This window comes from Quercus robur, chromosome 3, assembly GCF_932294415.1.
Source record: "Quercus robur chromosome 3, dhQueRobu3.1, whole genome shotgun sequence".
NCBI classification, from domain to species: domain Eukaryota; kingdom Viridiplantae; phylum Streptophyta; class Magnoliopsida; order Fagales; family Fagaceae; genus Quercus; species Quercus robur.
Genome location: NC_065536.1, coordinates 849,921 through 862,418, shown reverse-complemented (window position 1 = coordinate 862,418; position 12,498 = coordinate 849,921). Strand labels below are relative to the sequence as shown.

Genomic DNA, 12,498 nt, shown 5'->3' with positions numbered 1-12,498 from the left:
TGCTACTTACCACAGCTGTATCTAGCTTAGGTTGGTGTATATGAACTCTATCGCTCACGCCCTAACGCCTAACGCCCTCCTGGCTCACGGCTCCACGGGTAACACTTACTGTTTGACGCAAGTTCACACCAATACTAGAATATTAGGTTTACCGAACAGCAAAACCAACACAGAACTGGACTTCTACCTAGACTTATCGGATAACATAACCTCATAGAACCTGGTTTAGTACACATCTGTAACAAATTGTAGGAAAGAAACAAAGACAAGAAGAAGAAGATAACTGGGAAGCAAAGGATTAGCTTAAACAAATAATCACAAAATAATAAACAGTTTGAATGAACGGGAGGCTCAGCCTACCACCAAAAGAAAGAACAGATACTACAAACTGATATGAAGTAGTAGATGAAAAATGCAACATATGGGAGTGGAAGTGCTATCAGAAAATAGATGTAAAACAAAATAATGTTTGTTAGAGATAACATACTTCAAAGTAATGGATAACTATGGCGGTATCACTTAGGTCCACTGTTTCAAGGTGTCAAAGACCACTCCCAGGTTAGTACCCCTTGTTACACAGCCAAACAAGACTCAGTTGTTGATCATGAGGAAGATGACAACAGCCAAGATAGTCTTAAACCTCCCTCACCATTAGGATATGATTTTAAGAATCCTATTCAGCAGGAAACTGAATACGACCATCAGCTCCTAGTGTTGAACAAAAATGAGGAATTCGTTCCAGATATGGACTACCTCGAAAAGGAATTTAATTCTGAACAGAACAGAGTTAAAAGAGAAGCCTATCGAGCCAACCATACCAAGGAACAGAAAGTTGAAGTTTTGGAGAAATGGAAGTTATTCATGAGAACGGTAAAAGCAGATTATCCTTTCTTTGAGTACTTTGAGAAACATTTCCAATGGCACAAAAAGAACTGTGTCATTACCAAAACCAACTGGAAAATACCACCTAAAAAGGATGCACCAAGTTCTAGCAAACCAGAATTTGTTAGGTCTAGCCATCCTCCTCAGGAAACCATACTCTTCAAAACTGGCAAGTCAGAAGTTGTTGCCTCTCCTTTCAAATGCGCCGTAGCCCCAGAAGAAACGGTAGTCAGGAAAGTAATAGAGCAAAACAACTACACTAACCAGTGTTTAGGAGTCATAGGGAAACAACTTGATAGGATAGAAGACTGTATTGATAACAAGGTTCAAGACACTCCCTTGCCTTGGAATCCCCTCTGAAAATTCCTTCAAGGTAGTACAGACCGATGCCTCTAACATAGGTTATGGTGGCATTCTCCTCCAGCGTGTTAATCCCACTTCCCCTGAACAGATTGTCTGCTTTCATTCAGGGATTTGGACTCCCACACAGCTTAATTATAGTACTATTAAAAAGGAAATTTTATCTATAGTACTATGCATTTCTAAATTTCAAAGTGATCTTTTGAATCAAAAGTTTTTAATTAGAATCGATTGTAAATCTGCAAAACATGTTTTAGAAAAAGATGTTCAAAACATTGCATCAAAACAGATTTTTGCACGTTGGCAAGCCATTCTTTCAGTTTTCGATTTTGACATTGAATTCATAGCAGGAACCCAGAACAGTATCCCTGACTTCCTGACCCGTGAATTTTTGCAGAATCCAGAACAAAATGTCCGGGAAGAAACCAGTACAACCACAACCCCCCAAATTGCCTAAACAGCAAACCACTAGGAGTACCAGTCAGGCACAGAACCCTGGCCCTTTAGTACCCTTTTCCAGTTCACCTAAGGTTTCACCTGTGTCACCATCTGTTGTTGCCAATCGTTATTTGGTCTCTACAATCCCGAAACCAAATTACCAAAGGCCCCAAGGTCAACACAGTTACAGTTCCGCTTTAGCCACACTTCCTCCCAGAGCAACTTTAACTCCATACAAGGATAAAGAACCCCCTGGTCCGATTGTGTCTAAAAAATCTTCATATACTCTCCCTCCCAGAACAGGTAGAGCTTCTTACATTAAGAAACCTTTTGTTCAGCATATCTCTTATATTGAGCCACACTTAGCTCATATAACGGATCTACTGGCACTAGCAATGGAAGTCTTGCCTCCTGAATGGCATTTCCTTCCCAAAAGTCCGGAAAAAAGCATTAAATTCTATAAAGGCATTCTCACCCAAGAAAAGTCTGCCAGAATAGAAGACATCAGAGACAGAGATAATCCCTCAGTCGTCCTTTATCATAAGTTCACAATACAGAGTTTTGTAAGCTGCAAAGATTGGGGTCATCCCTCCACTCTCAGAACACTTACAGCACTCAAGGGCTCAGAACCCCTGTACAACTACTATGATTATATGGATGCATTTGAAAAGGTATTATTCTTCCAAACTGAGACCTATGATCACTCATGGTTCATACAGTTTGACACCAAATTCAAGGGACAGATACCTTCGTGGTTCCTTAAATGGTGGGAAATGTTCGGTTCAACTCCACAGAACTGGCCAGAACCCCTTCAGGATGCACTAAGATACTTCAGTTCCAGATTCCAGGTTGATAAGCATTCTTCACAATTTCCAGCCATCTTGCATATGACAGCCAGATACAAGATCCACTGGATTTGTTTGTGGAATTATGCCATAAACCAGAATCTACTCGATAGGGAATTCTATACAAAATGGTGGGATAAGTTCAGACCAACTGATGCCATCACCAAAATGTATAAAGACTTTCCTCTTCCAGTTCAAAAACCAATAGCTCATTGCACAAGATCACAGTCCAGCCTTGATTCAGTACTCTCCGGAAAATCAAGCAGAGAACTCAAAGATCTTGCCCAACAGCTACTCCTTCAATCTGCACAGCTAGAGTCAGCAGAAAAGAATTCTCCTGCCTCTTCTGAAGCCTCGTGCAACCGAGTCCCAATTGACCCATTCCAGGATTCACAAGACCCTTATGATGGTTATAATTTGGACAGTGATTAATGACTCCGGACGCTCTCTAAATCTGATAAGACGGGTGTCTCGTAGTGCCATAAGGATCGAGTTGTTCAAACCTTCTCTGATCAATGGTTTTACTCCAACTTGGACAAGTCCTATATGGAGGAATTTATGATCTTTTTCCCTGTGAGCTTTCACGGCTACAGGGGACAACAAATAACAGGTTTCATATTCCTTGTTAATGCTGTAGACTTGTTCTATAGTCCTAACATGGTAGTCTGTTCTGAAAGAATTTCTTAACGACCAAGATGAAGACTTATAGACCTGGGTTGTGGGAACTTTGGGTATGTTCCAATCTCCTAACTTCTGATCTAGATCTGAAAGCTGGTACGACTCTGAGTTGATTGTTCCATCTTCTTGTGGAATATCAGGAGGATTTGTACTGCTAGATCTAATGGAAGTGGAAGAGTCACTCCTTCCAAACATCCTATTCATCATTCTGGATTATAAGCCTAAGAAATCAATTACAACCTAGACTAGAGCCATTTGAGCTCGATCGTAAGTGTTTGTAAGTTACATTGTATCTATTTTGAATTATAATCAAGTTGGCCGGTGATACCGCCATAGTTATCCATTACTTTGAAGTATGTTATCTCTAACAAACATTATTTTGTTTTACATCTATTTTCTGATAGCACTTCCACTCCCATATGTTGCATTTTTCATCTACTACTTCATATCAGTTTGTAGTATCTGTTCTTTCTTTTGGTGGTAGGCTGAGCCTCCCGTTCATTCAAATTGTTTATTATTTTGTGATTATTTGTTTAAGCTAATCCTTTGCTTCCCAGTTATCTTCTTCTTCTTGTCTTTGTTTCTTTCCCCACAATTGTTGCAGATGTGTACTAAACCAGGTTCTATGAAATGTTGCCAAAACCTAGGTAGAAGTCCAGTTCTGTGTCAGTTTTGCTGTCCGGTAAACCTAATATTCTAGATTGGTGTGAACTCGCGTCAAACAGTAAGTATAACCCGTGGAGCCGTGAGCCAGGAGGGCGTTAGGCGTTAGGGCGTGAGCGATAGAGTTCATAGACACTGATAAACTAGATATAGCGGTGGTTAGTGGCAGCAGAAGACACAGAAGGCATCCAATGGTAAGTAGTAGCATATCATAGGAAGGTAGCCATACACTCCCTGTTTCAGATCTAAGGATAGATCCAGAAATTGGAAGATATGGGGGTAAGCTACTTAATTACAGAGGGGGAGCGTGCCGATCTGGGCAGACTCGGTGCGGAAGATGGGGAGGTTACAAATGTAGTTCTGGTACATTGGTAAACTAAGGGGGAGAAGAGAAAGAGTCATTCTGATTACAATAGAAGGAACTCTGAGGTAATTCTGAAACTAAGCCTAGAATTGAACCTGCTGAAGACTGAGTCGAAGGCTGCCTTTTATAGGGAGAGGGAGCCTTGGATGCTGTCAGAAGACCGCTGGAATCACGGAGAGTAAACTGCTTTTACCTTGGGTAGATTCTTTTCCACCGAAAGCAAATAGTAACTCAATGATTCTGTCTGGGGTACTGTAGAGTGAACAGTAGCTGGTCACTGTTTATGAACAGTATCTTGTCCCCTTGCTTTTCCGGAACATCCTATTCATCATTCTGGATTATAAGCCTAAGAAATCAATTACAACCTAGACTACCTTTATCTTCCAATTTCTGGATCTATCCTTAGATCTGAAACAGGGAGTGTATGGCTACCTTCCTATGATATGCTACTACTTACCATTGGATGCCTTCTGTGTCTTCTGCTGCCACTAACCACCGCTATATCTAGTTTATCAGTGTCTATGAACTCTATCGCTCACGCCCTAACGCCTAACGCCCTCCTGGCTCACGGCTCCACGGGTTATACTTACTGTTTGACGCGAGTTCACACCAATCTAGAATATTAGGTTTACCGGACAGCAAAACTGACAATATATATATATATATATATCTTTTTTATTTCCAATTTTCTTATAACTTTTTTTACATTCACTTATTTTTTAAATATTTTCACTTGCTTCAACCTTTCTTCTTCCCTTACCTTTTCATCTTCCCCTACCCTTTACTTTAATATTGCTATTTATCTTTCTCTTCATCTTCCTTTATTTGTCTCTTCTTATCTCTTCCCTCTTACTATAAATTTGTCACTCTTTTCCATTCTATGCATAGTTTTTTCTCACAAAAAGGTTCTCTCTCTCTCTCTCTCTCTCTCTCTCAATGTTTTGGTGGATTTTTATTTTTTATTGCATCTCCGCTTTAGGTTGATAAATTTTTGTGTTTTTAAGAACTCTAATTTAGGTTGATATGATTTAGTTTTGTATTTTAAGTTATTATTATTTTGCTCTTTGATTGTTAAATTTTATCCAATTACATTATAAAAAGTTAAAGATAGTAGATAAAAATAAAATAGTATTCTATTACATAGCATAATTTGGATAATTTAGTGTTTATTGTTATATCTTTTAATTTTTCTTATATATTTCTTCTCTTCTATTTTACTCAACATTGAAATTCACCCACATCCTCCTTATCATTAAATTATTTATATTTTCTCTCTCTTTTTGTTTCAAAAAATAAAAAAATGTAATATTTTACTTAAATTCAAATAAAAGAAAATTGTGCCCATCAAATTGTACTCATTTTTTTTTTTTAACATTTACACTTTCTTCAACATTTCTCCTTCTCTTTACCTTTACATCTCCCCAAACATTCTACCTTGATATCACTCTTCCTCTTTCCTTCTATCTTCCTTTATTTTGTTTCTCTTTATTATCATCCTCTTAGTATAAATTTGTCATTTACTATTCCATTCTTTACATAATTTTCTCTCACAAAAAAGTGGTTATTTCCCACTCTTTCTCCCTTAATTTTTTGGTGGATTTTTATTTTTATTTTTCTTGCATCTCTGTTTTAGTTTGATAAAGTTTCGTATTCTCCAGAACTCTATTTTGGTTGATGGGATTTAGTTTTGTGTTTTAAGTTTTAAGTTTTTTGATTTTTTATTTTTTTTATGAATTTGATTGTTAAATATTATCATATTGCATTATAAATAATTAAAAATAGTATATAAGAATGTACTATTATTACATAGAATTATTTGGATAAGTTAGTTTTTATTGTTATGGATTTTATTTTTATTTTTTTGTCATATCATTTTATTTAACATTTAAATTCAGCCACATCCCCCATATATATCATTAGATTATTTATATTTCCACTCCACTTTTATTTTAAAAATTTTAAAATATAAAATTTTGCCTAAATTAAATAAATAAAATTGTCCACATTAAGTGGAGTAATGCTAACGAAACACTCATTCTCACACCCAATGCATCAAAGGAAGAATGAAATACAAAACAAATCAAGTTATAAACACTAAATTAAAAAGAAAAAAAAAACAAAAAAAAAACTAATAATGCATATTTAATGTCATAGAATCATCATCAAATTTTGGAAAACGATAGTAATCGTTGATTGGAAAACAAAGAGGTTGTAAGGAGATGTAAAAAACAAAATAGAGATTACCATGTGAAAAACATTAAAAATTTTACAATGTCGTAACATAAACCATTAAATTCACTTAAAAAATTAAATCAATAATCAACAATTAAATACAATCATAGTACTAAATTTTAAATTTAAAACTAATCAAACTCTAACTATGGAAACCATATTAATCATAACTGAAAAAGAGATGTTCATTCTTTGATAGTAGTAGAAATTATATAAGAAATAAAGTTAGAAAATTTAAAAATCCATTTTTTGACATTTCATTTAACCTTATATATATATAAAATATAATTTCCTACACTATTACATTGGAAAATCTAATGAACAATATTACCTCTCATTTATCGTCTTTGTTATGCAAATCATCAGTTAGTAAATATATGATACTAGTAAGAAGCGTTACAAATGAGATCACTAAAAAAATATATAAAATTAATTAGCCACTATCATTATGGAGTAGTAGTCTATAATTTTACGTATCCAAAAAAGTGGAATATATAGAGTTTTCTTTAAGGTATGTGTAAAGATTCACTATATATGTGTGTGTGTGTATAAAGGTTAAAAAAAAAGGTATATTCAAGGTTTTTATTAACTTAAAAACTAATGAAAAGCCAATGATTAATAACTAAAATTATAGTATTAATAAAATATTTAATGAGAACATCTTAAAAAAATTATCACGCACAACGTGTGAGTATGTAACTAGTGTATATAATACATCGACACGTGCATAAACAACCACCACTTTCGAAGAAATTAAAAGCTTGAAAACTCATTCAGCCAAAAGGTTCCCACAGAATGATTTTTTTTTTTTTTTTTTTTTTTACTTACGATGGGAATTCGGAAAACTTACCTCATGTCAGACAATATCAATTACGTATATATGTGGTAGTCAGGGATGGAGCCATTGCTAACCCTACGGGGCAATGGCCTCACCCAAGTTTTTTTATATAAAATTTTAGTGTGTATATAAATATATATATATATATATATATATTTAGAGAGAGAGAGAGAGAGAGCTGGGTTTAAGTTACACCTGATGTAACTCTAAGTAATATTACACCACCTAATAACTTGTTATAGAATTCATATTTTGAAAATCCCACCACCGAATTACATGTTCTATATGTTCTTAACAATTATGCCAATTTTCATGTCAATTGGATGTTATTTACCATTTGATCTATAAACTCATCTTTTATACATTATTTTAAACAACAAAAACTTGAATTTAAAAAATTGATTGATGACATGACTATTAATCTTTGATCACCTTCAAATTTTGCAAGCATGGAGAATATATGAAGATAATGTAATCTAATGGTAAATTTGGCAAAATTTACATCCAATTAAAAAATATTGAGTGGTGTAATATTGGTTAGAGTTACATCAGATTGCTTAAAGTTATACCAAGTTTAACTTGAACCTAACATATACACACACACACACACACACACACATATATATATTCCTAATTTTAGTAATTTCATTCTATAAAATTAGTCTTTGGTGTTCAACATGATACTATGATAAATTATCAATTATCTTAAACGTTCAAATTATTAGGAAATGATAAATTAAACATTTGATTTAACACCTAGATTACAATCTTGAAAGAGACTTTAAATATTAGGAATTAAAAGATGATTCCAATTGATCTTGGTACCTGGCACTAAGAATTTAATTTTTAATCTTCTCCTCTTCGCAACTTTAAGGAACTCAAAATGATGTAAGCATAGACCCAACAAACACATTGGGTTGATTGGATTATGGGTCAAATTGGGTTTGGATAAGAAATGGGTCATCCTAAACTAGTTGCGAGCGCGTCAAGTTGATTGAATTATGGGTTAGATTGGGTTTGGATAAAAAATGGGTCATCCTAACTGGAATGCGAGTGGATCGGGTTGATCAGGTTGCTGGTTGCTCACAAGCAATAAATAAATAAATATGATTATGTTGTCTTATATATATATATATATATATATATATATATAAAAACATGATTATATTGTCTTTATCTTTCTTTAAATACAAATATGTGAACAAATAACAAAATACTAATAAGTAAAAGTTAAAAAATATATATAAATTCTTAGTTTACACAATACATAGGTCACTACTAATATCAATTATGGTTAATTTAGTTTCGATCAATTTTAAGAAAATGACTTGCTTTCTTGTGTGTTTGGCTGTGACCCTAAAAATGGGGAAAAAAAACTATATACTAAAAACCTCATTCCCAAAATAGATCCCAAATTGAATAGAAAAATACTTTTCATTTTTTGAGTCATTTAGGAGCATCAAATTGGAAATAGACCTCAAATTCAGAATCTACGCCAAAAATAAATAAATGGGAAAACGATTAGTTTGAACAAACTTGATTAATTTTTTAGAAGTTTTTTAATTGTAAGTATAAATTGTGTGAATTCTTGGGTTTTGGAAATGAACATTTTCTCAACTAAATCAATAGTAATATTTTAATTTGGTGTTATAATTTACATAAAAGAAAATTTTAAGTGAAAGACCTAATTCATACAACCCATTTCTTTTATCTTTTGTTCGGATTTATTTGTGTTGGCTAATTACACGATAAATTTGATTATAATCATTACAAAATTTTCAATTGTATTCTTTTGGTGTTATTGAGGATAAAGACAAAATAATTATCGTTCACTATGCAGAATCTGCATAATTTGGTCATGTGCAATTTGTGATAAGTTGAACAAAACTAATAAGTTTGGACGAAAACTTGCGTCTGACATTCACTCAACATTTGATCGAGTGAATTCTTTAAGAAAAGCACAGACATGGGCTTTCAAATCTGTTTTTGTGGCCAATCACACTTCATAAGCTACAGTTATAAGAGCGAAAATTAAACGCGAATATGATAGAGAAGAAAGATGGCCGGCATAAACCTTGAAATAAAAGCTTTTATCAAACCCCTTTTCGTTCTTCACAATTCTTCAATTGTCTATTCATAAGAGGATTTGGACACTACCAAACACAAGATCATCAACTGTATTTTTAGAGGACTCTTTGAAACCATAGAGATTTTTGCAAATTTTCAAAAAACTAGCTAGGGCAGTCAATATGTCAATGAATATAACTATTGTTACATATAATTTTATGTATATATTAAAATAGAGGTAACTCCGAAATAGTACACCAATATTAATCAATACTGAAACATTTGTTCCCTTAACCAATCCGAAACATCTAGTATGAAATTGACTCTCTTGCCAAAAATCTTAAAATAGTGAGGTGAGGATTCTTTTGTTAGTTTGGATGAAAAAACTCTTTAAGTGTGTATAAAATTAATGAGCAACTGGATTTTGAGAGAGAGGAAGAGGAATGCTTTTGGTACAATCATAAGTTCATAGCACATAGAACACAATTTATATAATATGGTAATACATGATATGATATACTTTAATACTAATACCACCCAAGAAACAAATTAAACACCAAAACATACAGCCAAAAAAAAAAAAAAAAAAATTGGAAGGGTTTATATCTATGCAAGGTGCAAATTCTTAGTTTCTACGTTCCCTTCCGATGTTCTAGCGAAGTCGTTGCCTTAATCCAAAAGTCATCATCAACCAATAAACATGTTTTCTCGTTGCCACAGTGTTGCCAATTATCATTCCAACTATTAGTCCAAATCCATATCCAACCAAAACTATTTTCCAACCAAATTCAAAGAGAGACCCGGGAAAGTCTTGATTTTGTTCAGAATTTGAAGGTGAAGGTGATGAAGGATCAGAAATCCAACATTTTTTTGATAATGGATTCCCACACAAACCTGAATTTCCTTCAAACGAACTGTTTTCAAATGTGTCAAATTGTTTCCCTTGTGGTATGAAGCCAGTGAGATGGTTATGAGAAACATTGAACAATTCAAGAAAAGTAAGTTGTGTTAATTGTGACGGAATCTCCCCTGAGAGCCTATTTTGAGAAAGATCCAATGATTCTAGCATTGTAAGATTCCCCAAAGATGGTGGAATATGTCCGGTGAGAAAGTTATTAGAAAGATTCAGCATTTGAAGCCCTATTAAATCTCCAATAAAATTAGGAATCTCTCCAACAAATCTATTACTTGACACATCAATGACTCTAAAAATTTCTGGGACCTCGTCGTATGCCATATCCAGACCCTTGTTTGTTATTTTCATTTTATAAGTGAAATAGTAAGACATATAGTATATCCCCACAATCGAAGATATTTCTGCATGAATATATGTCAAGTGGAATTCATTGACCAATTTCAAGGCATTCCAATTTCTGAAGGGATTTAATGGCAACTTTCCTGTAAAATTATTGTTAGAAAGATCAAGGATTTGCAAGTTGCAGAAATGATAGTTGGTTTCAGGACTTTCTAATATTTGACCATAGAATTTATTGAACTGCAAGAGGATAAGCTTTAAATTTGGAAGATTTCCCAACCAAGAGGGAAAAGTGTCATTGAATTGGTTATTACTAACATCAATTGCCTCTAGCCTTGAACAATTGGCCAATGATCTTGGTAACAATCCTTGGAGTTTGTTTCCTCTCAAACTAATCATCCTCAATTTGCTTCCTTGGACCATATTGTTCAAGCATTGAGGAATTGAGCCACTGAAGTAGTTATTAGACACATCAAGGATATGTAGAGAAGTCATGTTGCAAATTGACAAAATACCACTAAGGTAATTATCAGAAATATCAAGCAGATTAAGACTCCTTAGGTTAATGATGGACATTGAAAACTGGCCTTGAAACACATTACCCACAAGAGCCAAGATATTTAATTGTGTTAGATTCATGAGCCCAAAAGGAATAGGACCAGTTAATTGATTGTAGCCCAAGTTAATCATGGTCAGTTGTGTCAGGTTTGGCAGCCCAAAAGGGATTGGACCAAACAACTGATTTTGGCCAAGGTCTAGAAAGGTAAGTTGGATGAGATTACCAATTGAAGATGGGATATTACCCACTAAAATGTTATTTGAAAGACGAAGGTAAATGAGATTTGTGAGGTTACCGATTGAAGAAGGAATGGATCCTGAGAAGTTGCAACCCCAAATATCCAAACCAATCAGGGAGCCGAAGTTTCCCATAGAAATGGGTAGCTCACCTGTGAAACCGGTGCTACTAAGGTCAATTTCCTCCAAACAGCTACTCAAATATTGAAAGTCAGGCCAAGAACCAGTGAGATCTTGGTTGTACTTCACGTCAAGAACTCGCAAATTTGGTAGCTTAAAGATCCCTATTGGAAATTTCCCATGCATTCCACTGTCATGGAGATAAAGGGACCTTAAACTAGACAAGTTTGCAAAGATATTAGGCACCGTTGAGAATATATTCACCCCACTCAGATCAAGGTTTTCCATGCGCGTTAGGTTTCCAACTAGGCTTGTTAGGCTTAACTATTTGAATTGCAAGAAGTATTTGCCCGAAGACAAATCAAAGTTGCAACATAGATCCAGAGATGACAACTGGGATAGTTTTGAAACTTCAAATGGTATTTGACCAGAAAAAAAAGTATAGGAGAGATTGAGATATGTGAGTCTTGAAAGATTGCCTAACTGGGATGGGATTTGAGAGTAGTTAAAGTGATTGTAAGCAAGGTTAAGACTTCGTAGGTGGACAAGACGGAAGAGAGTGCTGTTGGAGTTGATTGAACCATATAGACAACTGCTACTGAGGTCAAGGCCAATCACATGACCTGTGTCCTCATCGCAGTCAACACCATCCCATGAGCAACAATCACTGTTTTCACCTTCTAGCCTCCAAGATCTGACCTTAGGATATGCATCAGGATCAGAGGAAGCAGAGTTGTTTATGATAAAGCTTTCCTTAAATTGCAACAAGGCTGAGCTCTCATAATCATGGCATAGTGGTTGCACGGAAGGAGACGAATGTATAAGATGAAAGAGAGGGAGTATGTAAAGCAAGCGCATCAACATGAACATGATGTAGTAAAATGATGATGATGTCCTAAACCACTAATTATGTATGTTTAGCACCCTTAGCTGTGTAATTGAATACAAATTGGATTGAAAG

General features: G+C 34.5%; 1 protein-coding gene across 1 annotated transcript; it reads right to left on the bottom strand.

Annotated features, from left to right (window-relative positions):
• Window positions 1-9,862: 9,862 nt before the first annotated feature.
• On the bottom strand, window positions 9,863-12,498 carry LOC126716593 (receptor-like protein 9DC3). The gene has a single exon (XM_050417429.1). The coding sequence runs from the start codon at window positions 11,823-11,825 to the stop codon at window positions 10,020-10,022; it is 1,806 nt and encodes a 601-aa protein (XP_050273386.1). The 5' UTR covers window positions 11,826-12,498; the 3' UTR covers window positions 9,863-10,019.

Bases quoted from the DNA above. Each gene is read 5' to 3' on its own strand.
- LOC126716593 (XM_050417429.1), bottom strand. From the start codon at position 11,825: ATGGAAAACCTTGATCTGAGTGGGGTGAATATATTCTCAACGGTGCCT.